This window comes from Meles meles, chromosome 11 (assembly GCF_922984935.1).
Source record: "Meles meles chromosome 11, mMelMel3.1 paternal haplotype, whole genome shotgun sequence".
NCBI lineage: Eukaryota > Metazoa > Chordata > Mammalia > Carnivora > Mustelidae > Meles > Meles meles.
The window spans coordinates 88,399,185-88,423,964 of NC_060076.1; the positions used below are offsets into that span (position 1 = coordinate 88,399,185).

General features: G+C 45.1%; 1 protein-coding gene across 5 annotated transcripts in view; it reads right to left on the minus strand.

Moving 5' to 3' along the window:
* The window catches only part of PIP5K1B (phosphatidylinositol-4-phosphate 5-kinase type 1 beta), a 290,374-nt gene that overhangs the window by 150,148 nt on the left and 115,446 nt on the right, over positions 1–24,780 (minus strand). For 4 of the 5 annotated variants that reach the window (XM_046022086.1, XM_046022085.1, XM_046022088.1 and 1 more), the window contains one exon: positions 20,594–20,662. In XM_046022086.1, the coding sequence (XP_045878042.1) occupies positions 20,594–20,662 (69 nt within the window). Of the gene's footprint in view, positions 1–20,589; positions 20,663–24,780 lie in introns of all 5 variants that reach the window. The other variant, XM_046022089.1, reaches the window with a different exon arrangement.

Genomic DNA, 24,780 nt, shown 5'->3' on the forward strand with positions numbered 1-24,780 from the left:
TCATGTTCCGTTTTCCAAAGAAATATGGAAAATATCCGTTCAAGTTTATCCAAACTGTGTGCCGGAAAATTACCAGTCCCGTGGTGCGTATGAAGTCACCGGCCTATTCCGAGCCCTTGGTCCCAACCTAGAGATCACTCGACTCTCTGCCCCACGTAGAGACTTTCCATCTATCATTTCCTTCTTCCGGACATGCTTCACGAACATGACTGCTTCTGTAAACACTGAAGAAACAACACGGCCAAGGGTCCGGTGGGAGATGCGTAATAATCCAGGCAAAGGACAGAATCTCCGGCAGTGAGCTCAGAATTGGATTTTAAAAACCGGGTTCACATTGTAGTAGGAGCATGAGCCGCACCTGCTTTCCCAGCACATGGGACAGCCCCGGAAGCCTGGCTGCATGCTTCCACCTTGTAAAATAATCTCTTTTCTGTGTAAGTTTATTACAAGGAGGTTCAGGTCCTGGAGGTGTGTTGGTCACACTTACGGATTCAAAGCAGGGGTGAAACAGAACAGGGAGGGGAAAGAGAGGGGGACAGCGAGAAGGAAGTCCAGACATGAGACTGTCTTCACACCTCAGGAGTTCAATCAGTGTCTGAGGATCTCAGACAGACAGGATGCTCTAGAGGGACAAAGTGCTCTAAGTGCACGGAGGAGGACACTGGTTAAATTATACTGTGGTGGACAGAACAATGGTCTCCAAATATGTTCATGTCCTAATCCCTAGAACCTGTGAAACCTAAACGTTAGGTATGTTGCCTTAGAAGGCCAACTATGACAAGGTCACAGGTGCAATTAAGGTTGCTAACCAGCTGAACTTGAGAAGGGGAGATGGTCCCGGGTTACCTGGACAGGCCCAACGTAGTGGCATGGGTCCTTAAACTTGAGACTGGAAGAGGCAAAAGGGAGGGTGAGTGAGACACAAGGTGAAAAGGACTAACTGCCCCTTGCTGGCTTTGAGCCTGAGAAATGGGCCACGAGCCAAGGAAGGGTAATTGGCTCCCAGGAGCTGGAAAAGGCAAGGAAATGGATCCCCTACCCCAAAGCTTCTAGAAAGGAACGCAGTCCTTTCGACACCTTGATTTTTAGCTTGGTGAGATAAATTTTAAAAAACACCTAAATGCTTTTAGATCCTGTCCACACAAAGCAGCTTAACCCTTTCGCTCTTTGCCCCACTAACCCCAAAGGGATGAATCTATTTGTAAATAAGATGTTCTGCTGGGAACCATCCAGAATGGTTTGGGCCACATTGTTTTTTTTTTTGTTCTTTTGTGTTTAAGGCAAAGGTCATACTTACCTACTCCAGAACAGCTTGTGAAAAGCATTAACTCGGGATAATTTCCACAGAGATTACTCTGGTATGGGGGGAAACGCCAGCAGGCCTGTAGGAAGAAATTCTAAAAGCTGCCCCCCCAATTATAAGCAAATACTACAATTACTCCATCCATCTGGACCGACACCAAATCCAAAATAATATTTGATAGAAAAAAAGTTTTACTAATTTCAAGTACTTGGAATATCTCAAAGCTAACTATGTTTCCAGTGAGACTGCCTGTCCATGCTCTGCTTAAATCAATTATATACAGAAGCCAAGACCCAATTAAGATTTTCAAAAACTTCTGGTAAAACCAGAGTCAGAAAGAGGCTTTCTCAGTATGGAAAACAGTTCTTGAGCTAAAGGACAACATTCTACTCTTGGGAACAAGAGAATGACACCTCCCAGATGTCTGTGGCCAAGGGATTTTTATTTAAACAGCTTTTAATGACCACGTGGGCCACAGAATGCAGGCCCGGGACACTACAAGAGCCAACTGTCTTTAAAAATCATGAACAAGCCAACGTTGTCCTTTACCACTAAGATTCTTTTCATACTATTTTGTACTTTTGTATTTTTGATACTATTATGGAAGATCACACTAACAAAATAAGGCAGGAGAACTAAATACAAAATATTGGTTAGAAGGAGAAAAACTGTAATTTAGAGACAATATGATTGCTACTTATCATACCCTAGAATCAAACACGGACCTAGGAGGACAGTTTGAAAGATGAAGCTGGCGGTTTACAAAGCAAACACACACAAATCAAGAACTTACACATTCCCAGAAAATGTAGAAAATGTAACGGAGAAAAAAATCCCTTTTGTAAGAGAAAACAAAACAAAACCCCGTAACAATAAGAACCAAAAGAAAATCCCACATAAATTACTTAGGAATATACTTAACAAGAAGGAGGTACAAAGTCTTGGAAGAAAATAGTTTACTGAGGAGCATAAAAGACAATAAAAATACAGACATTTAACTTTTGGAAGGGAAGACGTAACAGTTAAAGATGCTACTTCTCGCTAAATTCATTAATTTAAACCAATTTCAACAAAGGTCACAACAGCAACCTTTAAAAAGCAATGATCTTATAATTCCAAAGCTTAATTAGAGGAATCAATGTGAACATATCATTGGGAAATGTTTGAAAATTAAGAATTCTTTGGGAAGTCTTAATATTATGAAGCTTACAATTTTTAAAAAAGTTATTTATTTGACAGAGAGAGAGAGAGAGACCGTGAGAGAGAGAGCACAAGCAGGGGGAGGGGCAGAGGGGGAGGGCTAAGGAGACTCCCCATTGAGCAGGGAGCCTGATGCAGGGCTTGATCCCAGGACCCTGAGATCGTGACCTGAGCTGAAGGCAGACACTTAAATGCCTGAGCCACCCAGGGACCCCATGAATATTATAACTAAAAGTATTCATAGCATAAAATTTAAAAATGGGGGTGAAAACAAAAGTCTTTAGGGAAATATTTATAAATCTGATTTCATAAAAGCTTGAGTCAAAAAAAGAGTAAGCAAAATTAAAAGACTAATTTAAAACCAGAAAAACATTTGCAATAAAAATGCGACCCCTTATTATGCAAGTAGCTCTTAGAAACAGAAGTTAACTCCCAAAGAAAGGTACCTAATGAATAAAAATTATTTGAAAAAAAAAATAGACTTACCAAGGATAAAAATGACTGCAAATTAAGGCACTTTCATCTAGCTAGCTAACAGAGATTTTTAAAATGAATAGTGCTCAGTGTCCGAACCTGGGAAAACTGGCACTTTCCTAAATCAGCTGAAGGCAGTGGAAACTGAGATAGTTTTTTGAAAGGTAATTCAGTAACAGTGCTAAAATGTCCAGACCCTGTACAACATGACTGTGTGAGGTCACGGGCAATCCCGTGTATTCAGGGCTATAGCTGTGTTGCCTAACATGTGTAGGTACCCAGGTTTATCTACTGAGTGAGAACCTGTGACCAAACAGACATTCTGGGGCCAAAGATGCTGACCCCAGCCCCTGGGTGCCCAGTGATCTCCAGTTCAGGTGACCTTGGGGAGGGTGAGTTTGGGTCAATGAGCAGGAAGGGCATGAATGGTTATAACTTTCCTATTCAAGAGGAGACTACTGGGGCACCTGGGTGGCTCAGTGGGTTAAAGCCTCTGCCTTCGGCTCAGGTCACGATCCCAGGGTCCTGGGATCGAGCCCCACATCGGGCTCTCTGCTCAGCAGGGAGCCTGCTTCCTCCTCTCTCTCTGCCTGCCTCTCTGCCTACTTGTGATCTCTGTCTGTCAAATAAATAAATAAAATCTTAAAAAAAAAAAAAAAGAGGAGACTGCCACTTTAAATTCTCCCTTCATGAGGATGGAGCCCTTATGGGTACAGGGTTGTGGCCTAGTACCTCAGATTCAGCCAGACTTGGCCTCATGCACCAAGAGACGGTGAGCGCCAAGGGCTGCCCCACTGATATATCACAACGACTTCTACTCTGTGTAGACACCTGCCCCCTGGCACGACACCCTATTCCCTGGCTAGATCGATCAAGAGCTCTATCATACTAAGTAGCTTCTTCCCACCCATGGTAAACACATCTGAAAGTATGCAGGGCTTCTATAATCTGAAAAAATCCAAATGAAAAAATTAGCACTATTATGTGTCAATGGAAGGATCCAATAGGCTAACAAAATGTGCTTAAAAACAAATGTAGGAAGACAAAGTGTGGAGATCAGCGCCAAAGCAGGTCAACCTGGCGTACCCCAGTTCCAGAAGGAAATAGGAACTTAATGTTTGTATTACAGGGAATACTTCCTTGGAAAACAGGATTCTGATCACCAAATCCTCTGAGCAGAATCTCAGAGGACATCCTCTGATTCTGTTTGCAAATGGAACTTCACTGCTTCAAAAATCCCTTTTGTATTTACAACTTTAAGACACCCCTAATTTACACTATTAGTCATATCCAAATGAAATGTTCCATCGCACATGAGGGGACAGAACGGTGGAACAGATTTGTCTCTGAGTTTATCTAATTAAGTTAAAAATAATAAAAAAAAAATCTTGGGGGATGACTCTGCTGCTGTTCATGCTGCTTTGGTTTTTTCCACGAGTTTCTTTAAAACACATGCAACACCAAGTTGGCCATGCCCTGACCACCCCCATCTTCCCCATCCTGCTGTCTTCAGTGACACGGGCTTGCCCCTTTCTACTGCACTGTACGTCCTTGGAGAGAACATTTCATGTCCCCCAGGAGAATTCCACTGGTCTGGGAAGAGCCATGCCAGAACATGTCAAGGCAAAGAAAGATGAAGAGAAAGGACTGTTGAAGCCTAAATCGGTTTCCTAAAACTAAACCAGACACTGAGAGATGGGAAAGCTACAGTACAGGCCTTTTAATTTTTATTTAATATGATGGAAAGCAAAGAAAACATTTTTCTTTTCTGGACACAGGACACCTTTTCTTTCTTTTCTTTTTTTTCTAAAGGTGTCTTTAATGAACAAAAGTTAGGTTTCCTTTTGCCATGGAATTCCACAGCTCATTCAAAAGAACTACCTCCTCAACGCCCAACGGACACAGAGAACAGGGCCCCGGGCCATTTGGAATTCCGAATGTGAGCCATGTTGCACTATAGAGAAGGTGAAATAAAATCTGTTCCTTTGCTAAGGACTGAGTTCCCTCTGCTTGGCCAAGTCCTTGCTCTCGTAGGGCTCAAGTTCCATTGGGGGTGACCAGGGATCTAGCAACAATGTACCGACTTAACATGCGCACAGGCGACTACCATCTTCTGAGCTCCTTCTCACCCATCGTCAGATTACGATTAAATCCATACTGTGGGATGGCCATGCTCAGACATGACCTGTCCTGCATGAGGCTGAGCACCCAAGCCAGGCTCCCCCTTCTCAGCCCAGCCTTAATGAGGGACGAAGGAAAGAGCGTGAGAATAGGGTTCTCATCACCACTGTCTGCCTTTGGTCTCTTTCGTGAAGGTTGTAGCACTCTGAAAACGGCTAGGCCATCACTCCCTCCCATTCCCTGTGCAACAGCAAACTTGAAAAGTCATCGGTCCCGTGTCTTTCCTGGTACACAAAAAAGATGTTCAGGAAGCTAGTGTGCTAGAGAAATGGGCTGCCAACCACTCCCAAATCCTGCTCCTCCCTGGCAGTAACCGGCACTCACCTAGCAGCAGCCTTTAACTGGGGAAACATCTAGAAGCCTTTAAGTGATAGAAGTTGGGAAGAGACTGCCTTTTAAAATTCCTGCTGAGTGTGGTGCATAAACAATGAATCTTGGAACACTGAAAAAATAACAAAATAAAATAAAATTTCTGCTGAAGCTCTTTCCCGAGGGGCTGATTGTAAGCAGTCAGCAGACTACTGACAAAGGGGCTTAAGGATGCCAAAAAAATTAACAGCCAACTTTTAAAGGGCCACACAGTAACCCACGATACAGAAAATCACTACATCTGTGAAACAGAAAAAGCCAAAAGAACTGAACTGTGCTCTTTCAAAGTGTTCTTTCTCCGATCCGATTGGCCGAAGCACAAAGTCCGGTTCCTTCTGCCCTCACCCTCCCTCCCCCGGTCCCTCTTCCCTCCAGCACCATCTCACCTCTAATTGCAGATCCGGAACTGTGGGCTCAAGAACATATCTCTCTGGGAAGTCTATGACAATTTTAGAATTAAGAAGAAAAAAGTGATACATCTCTTGAACGTTTTGTGCCAGGCACGGTGTGGGACCCTCCAGATGTCAAGTTGATCGGGGAAGGCCCCTGCTCTCTAGTTACTCGAGGTGCAGCGGGCAAGATATAGCTGCAAACAATTATTACAAAACAAAGTCACCCATGATATAACAGAGGTCAAGGGCAGGGTGACGAGGGGGGCCTGGGAAGGTGTCACGAACAGTGCCCAGGAGCGTGGGGAAGTGCAATAACAGTGGTTTCTGGAATGAAGACCTTCTAGAGTGATTGGCGTGGACAGAGGGGAACAGGGATGGACATATTCCATGCGACTGGAGTTGCGTGTGAGCTGCATGGCAGGAGATGGGACAGGACAAGCCCACAGGGGACATACCCTTTATGGACTCCCATGTCGTGCTGTGGCATACGGACTTTCTCTGTCCTAGCGGAAGGCTCGTAGAAGACTGTAAGGGGAAGAACTGGCCAGCTTTGTTTATTGTAGGCATGGAACTCCATGAAGGAGGGTCTCGGGAGGTAGTGTCAAAACATGACTGTTTTCCAGTCCTGGGGCTTCTTCTCCACCCATCTCACCAATGCCTGGCAACCTGCAGCTCAACAAATAGGAGTGGAACCCTACCCTCTCCCCTGAGTTCCAAATCCACCGTCCTCACCACCCACCAGTCTCCCCTTCGACGGCTCAAATATCTCCAAACCGACCTGTCCGAACCAGAAGACCCGATGCTCCTTCCCAAACCTGTCCTCCTATCACTCCTCTGCGCCATCTTGACAGACGGCCACAACATCCACGCAGGCGCTTGAAGGGGGTTCTGGGGATCACCCCACATTCTGGTCGGGCCCTCACTCCCGCCCGCAAACACAGCTGGTCTGGCCTCGGAGACCCCTCGTAGCTCAGGCCACCACCGGTTCCTCTGACTCAGGACTTCTAGGTTTAGCACTGGACATGTGGGGGCCAAAGAGTTCTTTGTTGTGGGGCCTAGCCTGTTGCGGGGGCCTGGCCTGTGCATTCCTGGGCTCTAATCCACTGTAGGCCAGTAGCACTCGCCCCCGCATCCCACCTAAGCTGTGACGGGCCTGTCTTACGTTCCCTGGGACATAGCAAGGGGTTCCGTTGAGAGCCACTGCTCTTACTCCAGGGCCCTCCATCACACTGGCCTCTCCTTCAATTCCCCAAACCCACGAAGCTCCTGCCTGCTTTCAGGACTTGGAAAATGCTGTTTTCTCTGCTAAGAACATTCTTAGGTCTACTCTTCTGTTGGCCGGCTCCTTCTCACACTTGTGATCACCGCTCCGTATCACCTTCAAGAGGCTCCCCGAAATACTTTATTTAAAAGGGAGCACCCCTGCCCTTGCATATTTTCTTCATAGCACTTTTAACTTGAAGTAGAATTGACATATAACGCTGTATCAGTTTCAGATGTACGACATAATGATTTGATATTTGTGTATAATTGCAAAGTGACCACAGTGTGTTAGCGGGCGGGAGTGAGGGCCCGACCAGAACTTGGTGACTGTCAAGATGTACTCTTAGCAACTTTCAAGTACGCAGTACAATGTAGTTAGTAATATATATATATGGTTCATGCAAAAAACAATACAGTCATAATCACCACGCCGTACATTACATCCCCGTGACGTACCACTGCAAGTCTGCACTCCTTGATTCCCCTTCACCCGCTTTGACCACACCCTACTCCTCTCCCCTTTGGCAACCACTAGTCTATGAAGTCTGTTTTATGTCTGTTTTTAGATTCCATGTATAAGTGAAATCATACACTATTTGTTTTTGTCTGACTTATTGCACTTAGCGTAACACCCTCGAGGTCCATCCATGTCGTCACAGATGGCACGATTTCATTCTTTTTTATGGATGAGTAGCATTTCAGTGTGTGTGTGTGTGTGTGTGTGTGTGTGTGTGCGCGCGTGCGCACACGCATGTGGGTATCACATCTTTTTCATCCATTCATCTACCAATGGACATTTAGGTTATTTCCATATCTTGGCTACTGTAAATATCGCAGCAATGAACATGGGAGTGCATATACCTTTTTGAATAAGTATTTTTGCTTTCTTCAGGTAAATACCCAGGAACTAGATCATACGGTAGTTCTACTTTTCAATTTTTTAAAGAACTTTCACACTGTTTTCCACAGTGGCTGCAGTAACTTATATTCCCACCAAGAACGTAAGTACAGGGGCGCCTGGGTGGCTCAGTGGGTTAAAGCCTCTGCCTTCGGCTCAGGTCATGATCTCAGGGTCCTGGGATCGAGCCCCACATCGGGCTCTCTGCTCCGCAGGGAGCCTGCTTCCTCCTCTCTCTCTGCCTGCCTCTCCGCCTAGTTGTGATTTCTCTCTGTCAAATAAATAAAATATTAAAAAAAAAAAAAAGAACGTAAGTACAAGAGGGCTCCCTTTTCTCCACATCCTCACCAAAAACAGTTATTTCTTCTCTTTTTCATAAGAGCCGTTCCAGCCGGTGTGAGTGTGGATCTGATCTGCATTTTCTTGATGATGACTGACGCTAGGGATTTTTTCATCTTCTTGGACATCTTACGCCTTCTTCGGAAAAATATTCAGATCCTGTGCCTATTCTGAAATCATACTGTTTGGTTTTACTGTTATTGAGTTGTACGGGTTCTTTACATATTTTTGATATTAACCCCTTATCGGCTGTATACTAGTAAATACCTTCCCCCATTCAGTAGAGAGCCTTCTCATTTCGTTGACGGTTTCCTCTACTGTGCAGAAGCTAGCTTCTAGTTTGGCATAGTTCCATTTGTTTATTTTTGCTTATGTTGCCCTTCATTTTGGAGTTAGGTTCAAAAAATTATCACCCAGACCAATGTCAAGGAGTTACTGTCTAAAAAATACTTATTTTATTTGAGGGGTTGTATGGCCTGCAGTCTTATATTCAAGTGTGCAATACATTTTAAGTTAATTTCTGTGTATGGTGTAAGCAAGTGGTCCGGTTTCATTCTTTCGCATGCCACTGTCCAGTTCTCCCAGCACTGGACGCTGCAGACGCTGTCCCTTCCCCACTGGATATCCTTGCCTCCCCTGCCATAAATTCATTTACCATATATGGGTGGGTTTACGTCATGGCACTTTAAACATTAGTAATTATTTTATTATGTTTACGTCTTCTGGCTTGTCTCAGCCATGACAGTGAAAGCATTATTAGGGCAGGGACGCTGTCTGTGTTGGCTTCTGTTCTACCCCCAAGTCCAGCAGGGTGCCAAGCTGAGTAAGTATTTGTCAGCTGAATAAATGAATGAATGCATGGACAGACCATCGGATGCATGTCTTCTCTCCCAGGCACTAACCACCATCCTTAAAAAAATAACAAAGTCACAGTATGAAAAAGTAGCTCAGGGAAATTACAACATCACCCGGACAGCCCGTATGTCAGTGTGGTGCTCAGCAACCCAATGCCCCCCGATCGAGCATGCGCCGTAAAGAGCAGCACCAGCTGGATGAGTAAAAGGCATTCCCACAGAAACAAGAACAGGTGACCCTTTCTTCATTGAGGAAAAAAAAAGCACAGTTAGGCTTTGTGAATAGTTAAAAATGTTCTTTTTCACTGAACCCAACTGGTGTCTCCAGGTGTCTGGATATATGTGTGTATTTGGGGCTAGGCAAAAAAAAAAAAAAAAAAAAAAAAAAAGACAAAGAAGGGGCAAGAATCTTAATGTTACAGGCCTCAGAGACCACAACCACCTTCTCCTGCCTCTCTCCTTAGTGATGGGCTGAACGTCTCAGGGACAGCGTCTCTGCCGAGGGCTGCACTGTCTTCTCTGCCTTCTGGGGTCTAATAGAAGCCACAGACACAGGATCTGCATGCACGAACTTGCCAGAAAACACAGGTGTACCATCTGGGGAAACTTAACTCCCGTCCAGGAAAATAACTTTCCAAGGATTCACCCTCCAACCCAATGCCTTCTTTTTTTTTTTTTTTTTTAAATTTATTTATTTTTATTTGCTTATTTACAGCATAACAGTGTTCATTGTTTTGGCATCACACCCAGTGCTCCATGCAGTACGTGCCCTCCCTATTACCCACCACCTGGTTCCTCAACATCCCACACCGCCCCCCCCCCGCCGCCCCTTCATAACCCTCTGGTTGTTTTTCAGAGTCCATAGTCTCTTATGGTTCATCTCCCCTTCCAGTTTCCCTCAACTCCCTCTCCTCTCCATCTCCCCATGTCCTCCATGTTCTTTGTTATGCTCCACAAATAAGTGAGACCATATGATACTTGACTCTCTCTGCTTGACTTATTTCGCTCAGCATAATTTCTTCCAGTCCTGTCCGTGTTGCTACAAAAGTAACCCAATGCCTTCTTGATCAGACCTTCCGTGCTACTGAGCAGATTATTAGTGAGTTATTGCCGCTCCTGTGACGTCCGCACAACAGTCAGGTCTGAAACGTGTTCTTCTTCTGATAGGACCACTCACAGTCTATCGCCCCCTCCAAACTGGATCCCAACTTTGAGTTCTGGGCTCAAGACTGGTTTTTTGGAATCATTACTTTGTTGTTTTGTTTCCACACGGCACCCCAGGGATCAGATTGTTTTTCATTTCAAATTTAATATGTACTTTCTAGAAAAAGTTATTTTGAGGCTACAGTTCAGATTCTGTATTCAGAGGAGAGACACACTTCAGACAAGGCAAGGGGGCTTTTGAACCACTGAATCGGGGAAAACACACCTGAAAATGATGCAGCCACCCATTCCAAAGGCGGCTGGTTTCATCTGTACCACGGCCCCCGCATTCTAGTGGATAACTGAGAATTGTTTCGTTTAATGTCACAGGCAGCACAAGCTTTGGGGAACACTGCAGTGGTTTGGGTCTGACACCTCCCGGAGAGAGAAGGTCGGGGTGCACATCCCAGCCTTCTTCTACTGATTAGGGTGCCTGGAGCAGGTCACTGAACTTCTCCGTGCCTCAGTTTTTCATCTATAAGTTAGCAACAGGTTGTTAGAAGATTAAGTGAGTTAATAACTCTTAAGTGCTCAGACAGAGGTCTGGCATATGCTAAGCCCTTGAAAAATGTTGCTCTTATTATTAACAAAACTTTTAAAATCGCTTCTGATTGATAATAACGATGCCTTTCTCTGCTGAATTAGGTTTCTGGCTAGAATAAACTCAATGGAATTCGATAAGTAAGATCCTCCAAGCGACCAATGATTCTAACTTCTTTTTTTTTTTTTTTAAGATTTTATTTATTTATTTGACAGAGAGAGATCACAAGTAGGCAGAGAGGCAGGCAAAGAGAGTGAGAGGGAAGCAGGCTCCCTGCTGAGCAGAGAGCCCGATGCGGGACTCGATCCCAGGACCCTGAGATCATGACCTGAGCCGAAGGCAGTGGTTTAAACCACTGAGCCACCCAGGCGCCCCGATTCTAACTTCTTAAAACAGTAAAAATTATGAATAAGCACATGGCGTACATCCTATTAGTGCTTGTGAACGAGACGGAAGACCAGAAGCTAACTGACGTTGCTGGTCTTCTTTTCTGGAACCCACAATCAAGAATTCTAGAATGTCTCATTTCTGTGTTCTGAAGCAAGTTCTAAGAGACACCTTTAAAAATCTGTTACGAGGGGCGCCTGGGTGGCTCAGTGGGTTAAGCCGCTGCCTTCGGCTCAGGTCATGATCTCAGGGTCCTGGGATCAAGTCCTGCATCAGGCTCTCTGCTCGCCAGGGAGCCTGCTTCCCTCTCTCTTTCTCTCTCTCTGCCTGCCTCTCTATCTACTTGTGATCTCTCTCTATCAAATAAATAAATAAAATCTTAAAAAAAAAACATCTGTTACGAGTCCAGGCAAGGGAAATGGGGTGGTAGCAATTAAAATGCAAAAGTGAGGGGCACCCGGCTGGCTCAGTTAGGAGAGCATGTGACTGTTGATCTCAGGGACGTGAGTTCGAGACCATTGTTGGGTGTAGAGATTACTTACAAATAAAATCTTTAAAAAAAAAAAAAAAAAAAAAAGGACAACCATAGGCCTTGGGACAAGAGACCTGCTGGCCAGATCAGAACCCCCAAGCTGTGCAGGGAGGCATGGAGATCGCCTGGGTATATTAAGCCTTTTAATCTGAAAGCCAAAGCTACATTGTGCCTTGAGAGCAGGAGCTCCAGGTCAGATGGCCCAGCGGGCTGCAGAAACCCTGAACACCCCAGGCTAGCCGCCTGCCATGAACACCAACCGCAACAATGGAGTCACTGTTGCCCCGAAGAAGGCTATGCAGCAGGGTGTTTTGGGGTGTTCCGGGGACACCAATGCAATGTTTACTGGAAACAGGGACAAAAAACAATGGAAATTCCACAGTGAATGAGAATGCAGATATGCAGCCAACCTGGGTGGCTTACCCCATAGATACTCCCTCCAGCATGAAGGTCAAAATAGGACACTTAGAAATGAACCGGGTAAGGGAACACCTTGGAAGGACGGTTTGTCTTCTCCTGTTAGAAGCTGCCTCCTGTTTCTGCTTAGTGACCTGAAATGGATGGGCTGGAAGTCATCGAGGCTGATCTGTAATCACTTGCTTTTGGACTTGGTGAGGAAGAACACAGAAGCACAGGCCACGGCAGACAGAAGCTGAGGGTTTCGAGGGAAGATCTGTGCAGGCAGGTGGACGGTACATGATGCTACATGCTTCTAAACCTGATGGGATTACTGAAAAATTTCCTTTCTCTGAAAATGACGTGGCTCATCTGCTTGCAACTCAACTTAAAAACATAACGGCAGCCCACCATATCGTTCTCTTATTCTGAACCATGGCTATACGGAAGGCCACAGAGTCCTGCCCCAGCACCCACGCTCTGCTCTCCCATGCTCAGGCCAGGCTGGAGCCAGCACCAGGAGGCCAACCAACCCAACTCCTCATGAGCCCAGCCCTGGGGGAGACAGTCACACGTGCCCGCCTTGCTCAGTACTAACAGACGTAATCCGACTGGAAATCTGAGGCCAAGCGATCTCACTTTTGCTAAGGAGGAGAGTGATTTCACACACACACTGGTATCCTACTTTTTCCAGGATGTGTCCAATCCTCCCTGCACAGTGAGGCAGTCAGGGTATGTATTCTTGACACTTCAGCAATGAGAAAAATGAAGATTCAGATCAGTTAGAGAGAATGCCTAAGGTTATACAACCAAGATCTCGAAGAATGAGACTCACATCCACCCTCTTCTTAAAAGGATCGTTTGGTTTGGGTAAGATTTTCCAGCCCTGCTGCTACTAACATTTCAGTCATTCTCTGTTGCAAGCACAGTCCTGTATGGTACAGGATGGCTGGGCTCCACTTCCTAGATGCTGGCAGCACTAGACCTCCAACTGTGACGATCAGAAATGTCTCCAACGGCACCAGATGTTCCCTGGGGGGCAAAAGTGGCATGGTCGAAAACCACGGGGTTAGGGTGTTTTGGATTAAGGTGACCAGGAGGAACAATGGCAGAGCCAAAGAATCACTCTTCCTAGAGACCACTGCGGTTGCTACAGATGAGAATTGCTGCTCAGTGCACAGGAAAACCTTCTCACTTACGCTACAGCATGGAGCTCTACCAGGGCACAAAGCAATGATCTTGTTTTATGGAAGTGACAGCTCTCTAGACTGAAGGAGAGCAAGAGCAGTCAGGGGAGGGGACACAGGTCAGCTCCCACTCCTATCTTAAAATGTTATCTATTCAATTTTTGAATAGGTGAGACACTCACCTGGTTCAAGATTAAACATAAACACAGGTATATACAGTCAAGTGTTTCCCAATTCAAGATTCCCACCATCCAGTTCTCCCTGGAGGCAGCCAATGTTACTGGTGTTTGTGTGTGTTCCCAGACGTATTTCATAAAAGAGCTTGTATTTAAATAAACGCTTCTTCTTAGATCAAAGTATCTCTGAGTCATTACCATACTTGTGTTTACAAAGTCATAAAAGTCATCTTTCCTTGTAATGTGGTCAGGGGCTGGCATTATTCCCTCTTACCCCATCACTATCTACTTCCACTGATAGGGAAACTGGCTGGGACACTAAAATTAAATGAACTCAGGAAAAAACTAGGGAACCTTGGTCAAAGACATTGGATCCTAGTCTGCCACTCTGAGTGCTGCCATCAAGTGTACTAGTCATGTGGAAATCAGGTAGAGAGACTGATGGTTGGGATGTTGGGGCCAAAGGCAGGCAACCTCTTTATCTGAGGCAGCGTGAAGCGGTCATCAAAACCGAATCTCCAGGGGGTGGGGGTGCTCCCGTGGGCAGGTCCAGGATGAAGGAGAAATGGAAGAGGGAGGGCAAGAGGCCTGGAATGCCCACCTTGAGTGAAACCTTAAGAGAGGAAGAAATGCAAATGGCGGCAGTAACAAATGCCCGGGTCAGTCCATGCCCAACTGATGGGGAAACTATGACCAATTCTAATGAACAAGTCCCACAACTGGGACATCCCATGGTCAGAGATTTTAATTATCTCCCTGACAGAGAACCGCGAGGCGACTGGGATAAGTCGGTGAATCACTCTGACATGTCCTTGTTCTGGAAGAGTGGGGGAGGGGTGGGCAATTTCTTCAAATGTGAAACAGAGAAACCTCCGATCTCCAGCATCAGTATTTTTTCTGAGCTTAGGACGTTCTTTTTTTTTTTTTTTTATTTGACAGACAGAGATCACAAGTAGGCAGAGAGGCAGGCAGAGAGAGGAAGGAAAGCAGGCTCCCTGCTGAGCAGAAGGCCTAATGCAGGGCTCAATCCCAGGACCCTGGGATCATGACCTGAGCTGAAGGCAGTGGCTTAACCCACTGAGCCACCCAGGTGCCCCGAGCTTAGGACATTCTTAAACTGATGGCCTGCCTTCTGCGACATTTGAAATTTCTCACCTTATAAAAAAGTTTTTTAAAAGGTCTTCCTCAAATTTCTGTAGCTCTATCAGTAGTCGTAGATTTCTAGTAGTTACTCTGGAAACGTTCGGGTCAGCCTTCATTGTGATTTGTACTATTATTTCTCCACATCGCTAATCTCCCAACCAACGTTGTGGCCCTTCACGGCCTGGAACTGCGTGTCCAACATGGCAGCGACTGGCCGCATGTGCTTATCCACCTTGAAATTTAACTAAAATTAAAAATTCGTTCCTCAGACAAACCAGACACAGATTCCAAAGTTCAAGAGCCCCAGGCAGCATGTTCCTAAGGTATCAGTGCAGGCGACGGGACATGTCCATCACCGCAGAAAGTTCTAACACACAGCGCTGGCCGAGAGCATAAAACCCACACCCCTCAAACTAGCCCTCAAGGCTGCCTGTCCCTTAGAGCCAGCCCACACCCCCCAAATCTCTTGTACTTCCCCTAAACACTGACTCTTAGCTTTGCCCACACCAGGCTCTCCACTTCCTCCAACAAATCGAGCTCAGTCCCGTCTCTGTGCCTGTGGCATTGGATTCCCCACCCCCGAAACCAATCAATTCGCAGTCCCGGAAGGAGTGGGATTTTCCAGCGAGCCAGAAAGCAACGAGGCATCCCTGAAATTCGTATCCCAGCAAAATCCTCTTGCTAATGAACGAGTTCAAGAAAAGGCCTTTCCCCCAGAAGACCGTAATGAGCTTTGGGCTCGTCAGCACTTGCTATAGCGGATTATGCGGAAATGCCGCTTGCTCTGGTACTTAGTACCAATTTGAGTCATTACGTGATTTTTCCATGTGGGTCTTTTTTACCTTAAACCCACCATATGGTCATAGAGGGCGGGGACCAGGTCGCACGTGTCTTTCTTTGGCATCTGCCGCTCTTTCTACCTCGCACCTTTCCTCCAACAGTGGAGAGGTTGCAGACCGGCCCTCGTGTGAAGGTCAGACGTGATGGGCCGTGTGTTGCTTTACCCAGAAAGTACGTCTGAAAAACTCTGAACCAACTGCCAACCTTTAAAAATCGGGAGATATGGGGCGCCTGGGTGGCTCAGTGGGTTAAGCCTCTGGCTTTAGCTCAGGTCATGATCCCTGGGTCGTGGGATCGAGCCCCACACCGCATCGGGCTCTCTGCTCAGTGGGGACCCTGCGTCCTCCTCTCTCTGTCTGCCTCTCTGCCTACTTGTGATCTCTATCTGTCAAATAAGTAAATAAAATCTTTAAAAAAAAAAAAAAAAGAAAAAAAGAAATCAGCAGGCCTGGGCGAGCACTCACGCGTGGCTCTACTGGAAGGCACCGAGTGCCACCTGCCCGTTTAAAAAAGACGTATTCTCCTGCTGACCCCTTTCCCTGGGGTCGTCCCCTCCCGTCACCTGCGTGGCCTCTGCAGACATTTGCGTTTACAACCCTGTCGGGAGACACACCATAAATGAGCTGAGAACGGAAAAGCACACTTTGTAAACACAGCCGGGCGGCCCTTAGCGCCTGCCTTCATGGGCACCGCGCTCGCTGGAAGCAGGTCAAGTCGAAGTTCTTATTTCGGCTGTTAGCTCAAGACAGGAGCCTCGCCCACTGATTTTAGCGATTCTCCTTCGGCTATTGAGAGCGGATGGTGGATTAGGGAAATGGCCAACGGAAAGAACAGAAAGGAGCCGGCTTCTGGAATCACGCGCAGATCATCAAGACTCAGAGGAGCGCACTGTCCCGGGAACCCTGAGTGTTCCCTACAAACACGTGGAAATCCCGGCCCTCGTGATGCTGAGTGCGGCTGGCAGCTGTCCAGAGAAACTGGGGCTCGGCAGAGGAAGCCCAAGCCTCCTTGTTAACTCCAACCCACAGTGATCTCTCCTCCTTTGAACCCTTTATTACAGACTACGGGGTTCTAAATTTGTTTTCATGTCTTGTCCCTCCCACTCAACTCTAAGTTCATATAAACTCCTTTGATACCCTTCCCCTGTCCGGTACATAAGGTCAGGAGGTCCTCCACAAGGACTGCCTTTGGTCAGAGGCAAAAACCCAATGGGTCATCAAAGCTCCTCATGAAAAAGGTGTATCCCTCATCGTCAGGCCTCCCGGACTGGGAAAGCAACGTAACTTTCAAGTATTTGCATAAGGGACAATTCTTAATGAAATCCAAGGTGGCCTTGAGGACACTCGGCTAGTCTATTAGTTACCTTCCCAGTTATCTGTCATTTGCATATTGGCCCGGCACAAATCTCACGTCTTCACGAAGGTCATGGGTCAAAAATAGTAAGCTAGACACAGTCAACTCAGGCACCATGCTGGTAGAGACAAGGGTACAGGAAGCAAAACCGCCTTTTGTTGGAAACATTAGTCCGACCAGGTAAAGCCCACCACTGATAATTCTCAGTCCCTACTTCTCCACCGTGTCTGACCCACAAGAATGTTCCTGGTGCCCTTAAATCAAAATTCATTAAATTTGAGAATTCTCTTTACCTGTGACTAATTTAATGACTCTCATAATAGAAAATGTAGTTAATTTGACATAAACTGTATCTTTTTTTTTTTTAAAGATTTTATTTATTGATTTGACAGAGAGAGATCACAAGTAGATAGAGAGGCAGGCAGAGAGAGAGAGAGGGAAGCAGGCTCCCTGCTGAGCAGAGAGCCCGATGTGGGACTCGATCCCAGGACCCCGAGATCATGACCTGAGCCGAAGGCAGCGGCTTAACCCACTGAGCCACCCAGGCGCCCATCATAAACTGTTTCTTTATGAACCTCTGCAGGTTTGTAAAAGACATGTGTTTCCTCTCTGAATGTACATAAACCATATGCTGACTAACCCGTACTCAAGTCAGGCTGAACATCAGACCCGCACCTGGTTTCCAGAATGTTCTTTCTCCTCATGGCCGAAAAGAGGGATGACACTTGCTTATCTCCTGCTTTTTTGCTAAGTCCTTCATTGTCCCGATGTTTCAACGCTCACACTCAGTGGTTTCTCTATCCTAGCTGCAAGGTCTATCCTTGGGGAAACGGTTCACCTGGGCCTAGCAACAAACACATTTCCAACAGCTGGTGCGACTCTCCTCCCCTCTGGTAACTCCATGACAAACACCTCCAGTTTGAAGATCGCTTTCGCTTCATGAAGACTTAAATCGAGTAGCTCAGCTGAGCCGTTTGCTGGGTAAAAACACCTTTCTCTGTGCAGTCCCTTCTTCCTCTTCTGACATCAACACCATATTTACTGAGGACTAAAGACTCAAGCACTAGACTGACTTTTAGGTGCTTTTCTCAGAGAAGCGAAACACCTCTGCCTCCGTTCTTATCTTCCTCTTAAGATCAGAGATCACAGAAGAACCACCACTCTTTAAATACTAATAAAATAAACCATTGGTGTTTTCTGTCAGGTTGAAATAATAATAAAATAAAATAATTTATTAAAATAAAAAAATAAAAAATAATAATAAAACAAACCATTGGTGTTTTCTGTCAAGTTAAAATAATAAAATAAAATAACAAACATGTTTTATTAAAATAATTAAATAATAATAAAAAAATAATAAAACAAACCATTGATGTTTTCTGTCAAGTTCCCTGCCTCTTCTCTCATTTGTTGAATTGGAATTATTTGAAATCTTAATATCCGACTTAAAAAAAAATTTTTTTTAATATTTTATTTATTTGACAGAGAGAAATCACAAGTAGGCAGAGAGGCAGGCAGAGAGAGAGGAGGAAGCAGGCTCCCTGCGGAGCAGAGAGCCTGATGTGGGGCTCGATCCCAGGACCCTGGGATCATGACCTGAGCCGAAGGCAGAGGCTTTAACCCACTGAGCCACCCAGGTGCCCCTTAATATCCGACTTTTAGTTCTTACAACCTTACCAATGCTGCAGAGTGAAACACACTAGTAGAGGGGCTGATCACGCAATCATATGTCCTACTGAACACCTGCTTGACTAATCTGGGGACAAGACAAACCGAGAAAACTCCAAGGGCTCAGAGTCCCATTCCTTGTGTTACTTCTGGGTCACTAAGGAAGTCCTGGGGGTCAGAGGTCAAACACCACCTTGTATCAGGATGGGGACTGAGAAAACCACCCGAAACAGATCGGAAACAGTTGAAGCCTCCATTTACAAGGAGTCTTGGGTAAATGGGATGGGAATTGGTTTTCTACCTGAGTCTACAAATAAGTAACAGTGCACCCTTGCCTGTGGTCAGATTGACACATTTTAGACCCTCCCGAGCTCTTGAATCTTCCCCCACTCTGCCCCGCCCACATCACCGCTTCGGATGGCAACTCCCTGGTTGTGTATCTCCGTGTGGCTGAGCAGGAAAGTCAGGTGAGTCAAGAAAACCGGCAGCGTCTCCATAGCATGTTAATTCCCTGACCCTAACGGACACGTGGTTGGATCAGACAGTCCATGTACTCTACGACAACAGGTCTTGCTATCCACGATGGAGTAAAATGCAAACAGGAAAGTTAAGATAGAGAACCACCCTTCGATACACAAACCTCCTACTCCCAAGACAGAAGGAGGGCAAGGACTTTTAGAAATAAAATGCACAGTCCTTTTAAAAGCAGGAGCAGCGATGCCTGAGAAGGCAGATGCCCCAGTAATGCGTCTGGACGCGAACCTCCTCGCCAGGAGCGAGGAAGTTACCAAAGTCAAAGAGCGGCGAGGTGAGATACCCTGGAAAGGCTGGAAGGGGATTTTTGTGAAATGGGCTTAAGATACGGAATCTGAGAGGCTTAGAAAGGGATGGGACAGAATTTCATGTTCCTTTTTTTTTTTTTTTTCAAAATAAAAAGGGAAAAAATGTGTATAATTTTGGAGGGAAGTAGCAAGTCTATTAAAAGATTCTTATATGGGGGTATGCCTGGGTGGCTCAGTTCATTAAGCGTCTGCCTTCAGCTCAGGTCATGATCCTGGGGCCCTGGGATCAAGCCCCACACGGGGCTCCCTGCTCAGTGCGAAGTCTGCTTCTCCCTCTGCCGATGCCCCTCCCCCTGCTTGAGCTCTCTCTCCCTCTCTCCAAAAAATAAAATCTTAAAAAAAATGATTTACACACTGGACAGAGTACACTGTCCACATAAGGGCCTTCTTCTTACGAATAAGAAGAGTTTTCGAATAACTCCCTCCTGTCGATTGTTTATAGCACAGTAACTACGGTAAGCAGAAACACGCCCCCCACCTCCCCCTACTCCTGCAAAGATGTCCCTGTCCTAATCATTACAAGCCACGAAAATGTTATATGCCAAGACGGAGTTCAGGCTGCCAAAGAAATTAAGGTTGCTAACCAGCTGATTTTAAAAATCAAGGGATGCTTCTGGATTATCTAGGAGGGCTCCAGGTTATCACAGGCATCCTTCAAAGTGTCAGAGCAATATTGCCTGAGAGAGAGTCAGCTGGTCTCTGCAGGCTTTGGAACTGGAAGGGAATCTGGGACAGGCAATGCAGGCAGTCCTGAGAAGCTGGAGAAGACAAGGGAATGGACTCTCTCCTAGAACCTCCAGGAAGGACCGCAGCCCTGTAGACACCCGGATCCCAGCCCAAGACCCGTGTCAGCCTTGGGACTACAGGATCGTACATCCACGTTGTTGGAACTATGGAATGTGTAGTGATTTGGGAGAGCAACAAGAAACTAAGGCAGTAACTTACACTCGACCGCTTTACAGGGAGAGAAGGCCTAGGAGAGATTAACATTCCAAGCAATGAAAGTGTTCCTTTTTTCTGAGCTGAAGAAAGAAAACAAAACCGTCACTCACTTTTTTGTAAGTTTTTTCTTCATTCTGTTTTCCGGGTGCGGCATCTCCATTTTCAGCAGCAGACGACATCTGTAAGAGCAAAATGGACCCCTGTGAACTTCCAACTCTACCCTGAGCTACCATAGGCTAATAATATTGTTAACTGGAGAATCCAGCTTGGTTCATTACGTTTTTGTGGCTATTGCTGCTGTTTCCAAGAAATGAAGAGATTTCTCAGAATCAAATAAAAAAAAAATGTGTCCCTCAATCTTTCTGAAAGAAATCTTTACCTCTAAGTCATTTTGGTTGTACACTGTACTGGCCCCCATGTGCTCTGACAAAGGCGGGATGGAAGTCTCAGCCCAGATCATGGGTGCAAGTCTCTTCCTATAAAGTCTTAAAAAAAAAATCAACAACAAACTTTCTTCTAATTAAAGATGCTTCCTATAAAAGCATTTGGAAAGTACCAAAAAATATAAATCATGACAAAAGGAGAACTCAATTCTACTGTCCTTGGGTAACTCCACTCTTCATATTTGGGCAAATTTATTTACACCTTTTGTTCCACGCACTACTCTACTGAAAGTATGAGGATCCCATCTCCACCCTGCAGTTTTCAATGAACATTGATATGCCTTTTCACACTTGATTATCAGCATCTCATTGTAAGATTTTTTTTCTAGTTGCAAGAGACACCGTTGTGTGAACACAACTGTGTATTAGTAGGTCAGTTAATAACGCTAATGTTAGTACTGAACACCACATCTGAAACTAATGATGTACACTATGTTGGCTAATTGATTTACATTTAAAAAAATAATGCTAATATTAAGGGATGGGGAGGTGGCCCAAGGGATGTGCTTCTACAAATGATACAACAGTTATTTTGTGCTTCTATTTTTGTCTAGTGTCAACGTTTTCTTAGATTTCTAGAATTCTAAGGTCATTAGAAAAACATATGAGTAAATTTCTTTCCAAGAATATACCCATTCATACTATCGTCAGTGACCGGGAGCTCATTTCATTCCATGTTTAGCCGTATTATTTTAATCATATTTACTAATAAGTGAATGAAAGCATATCTCTTGGTATTAATGTGCACTTCTAAAAATTACTGGTGATGATTAACAGGGCTGGCATATCTTTTTTGAGCTCCTGTGTTTCTTCTGAGTTTTCTATTACTATTTCCATTTATCTACGGGCTCTTCGCGTTGTAGTTATTGAGTTTTACCTATTACGTTACTATTACTAGTGCTTTTCTTACTGATTTTTATGTATCGAGGTAACTAATCAGTCTGCAAGCACCTTATTCATGTTTTCCACGCTGCTGTCTTTCATAATGATGACACGGGAAAGTTCTACATTTTTCATACTCAACACTATTGATTACCTTTGTGATTTTTTCCAATGTTTCAGAGCAAATGTTTTTTTTTCCAATGGGATGTATCAGATTTTCAGACATGTTCCTTTCCCCTCTTAAGGCTAAGATTTTTTCACTTAACTAGGAATTCACCTGAATTTTTAAAGCCAGTTACATATACTGCAAACAAGGATAACTACATAATCAGGGAACCATGACATTTAAGAGTCTTGTCTTTTTTTTTTTTTTTTTTTAAGATTTCTTTTTTCTTCTGAGAGAGAGAGAGAGCCCAAGCAAAAGGGGCACAGGGAAAGGAGACTATCAAGCAGGCTCTGTGCGGAGCCCCATGTGGGGCTCAGTCCCATGACCCCGAGATCATGACCTGAGTGGAAACCAAGAGTTAGAGGCTCAACTGACTGAGCACTCAGGTGCCCCAACGGGGTCATCTGAAGTTGCAGGAAGCTCATTCATTACACGGAGGAGGGGTAACTTCTGAGTTTCTTGTAAGACTTTGAAGCATATGTTATTTTGTTTCATCTTTTTTAATGAGAGAATTTTTTAACTGAAGTATCATCGACACAATGTTACATCAGTTTCAGGTGTGGGACACTGGGATTTGACAAGTCTGTAGATTCTGCTGTGTTCACCGCCAGTGCGGCTACCGGCTGTCACCACAGAAGACTGTCCCAGCACCGCTGACTTTATTCCTCAGGCTGTGCCCTTTACACCATGACCTTTCCCATCACCGGAAGCCCGAGTCTCCCGCTCCCCTTCACCCACCTTACCCCCCCCCCCCCACCGACCCCAGCCCTTCCCCTCTGGCAACCAGCAGCTTCTTCTCTGCATTCATGGGTTGGCGTCTGCTTTTCTTTGATTCATCTGTTTTTTATTCTCCATATGGGGGAAGTCATTTGGAGTTTGTCCTTCTCTGACTGACTTATTTCACTTCGCATTATGCCCTCGAGGTCCAGCCGAGGCGTCACAAATGGCAACATCTCATCCCTTCTTACGGCCGAGTAAGTGTGTGTGTGTGTGTGCACGTGCGTGTGTGTACATCTGCTTTATCCATTCATCTGCTGATGAACACTTGGGTTGCTGAAGAACATTTTAAATCCTGGGGTTTTAATAGTTATAGCGTGCGGACATCTACGAATTTGCTAGCCTTTTTGGGGCGCCTGGGTGGTTCAGTCTGTTAAGCCTCTGACTCTCGATCTTGGCTCAGGTCAGGATCTCAGGCTCCTGAGAACAAGCCCCACACTGGGCTTGGAGCTGGTCACAGAGTCTGCTTAAGATTCTCTCTCTCCCGGGGCGCCTGGGTAGCTCAGTGGGTTAAAGCTTCTGCCTTCGGCCCAGGTCATGATCCCAGGTCCTGGGATCGAGCCCCGCATCGGGCTCTCTGCTCGGCAGGGAGCCTGCTTCCTCTTCCTCCTCCTCCTCTCTCTCTCTCTCTCTGCCTACTTGCGATCTCTCTCTGTCAAATAAATAAATAAAATCTTAAAAAAAAAAAAAAGATTCTCTCTCTCCCTCTCCCTCTGCCCCACTCCCACTGTGAGCACATGTGATCTTTAAAAAGAAAGAAAGAAAGAAAGAATTTATCAGCCATTTCCCTGCACTGGAACTGAATGATTTCCATGAGCTTGACAGGACTAAAAGCCACCGAAGAAAATTAAAGAATGGAACATGGCAACCTCACCAGACCCATTACTCCCTGCCCATCAAAGCATTCTCTTACATAAATGAACATTTCCATTTGTGTCCATATAACTAGCTGGGTTATAATCTGTCCATTATAGTACAGAGAGGCTCTACCTGCTATAGCTTCCCACACTGTATCTGCTTAATATATTTTAAAAATAACTGATTTTCTAGTTCCTTCATAATATCTTGGTGAGGTTTGAATACCATATTAGCAGAACTGTAAAATCTGAAAGGTCTAGTAATAATAGGCTCAGTATACAAAAACCAAACCTGATTGTGCCCCTGCAAAAGCTCCAATTACATCAGAACTTTAAAAATATCTAGGTAAATGGGGCACCTGGGTGGCTTAGTCAGTTAAGTACCTGACTCTTCACTTCAGCTCAGGTCACGATTTCAGGGTCCTAGGGTTGAGCCCTGTGTTGGGCTCTGTGCTTGGTGTGGAGTCTGCTTGAGGATTCTCTCTCTCCCTCTCCCTCTGCCCCCTCCCTGCTCACTCTCTCTTTCTCTCTGTAAACTAAATAAATCTTAAAAAAAAAAAAAAAAAAAGAATATATAGGTATTTATCTGATAACAGATCCCTGAATAGGCCAAGATCTGGATAACCATAAAAGTTATCGAAGAAATAAAAAACAGTTGATTTGCCTACTCACAATTCTCAACTTCTCGATGTCAAACTAGATTGTGAAAAAATTAAAAGGCAAGCAACAGATGGAAATACTGGCAATGAACGTGGCAGAAGTTAACCCTAAAGCATGAAAGCTTGTCCGAATTGTGCAGAGCCTGTCACGTCTCCAAGGGCATCACTCCTACAGATCTCGCCTTTCTCATGTCAGCTTCAATCTTCCACTCTATTTCATTCCCATCAGGGTTCTGCCGTTTCTTCCGCTTTAAAAAATAAAAGGCTTTTCTTGATTCCTTGAAAAATATGTTGCTCCTCTGAAGCCCTGATTCCTTTTCACACATTCTCTCTTTAATGCACTTTAATCAGGGGTTTGCTCTCACCACTACCCTGAGAACTTCCCCCTCAAAATCACCAATGACCTCCGTGTTGCCAAATCCAATGGCTAATTCTAAACCCCCATTCTGCCCGACCTATCAGATTATTGATAAAGATGATCACTCCCCCTTCCCTGACTGATTTTCTTCACTT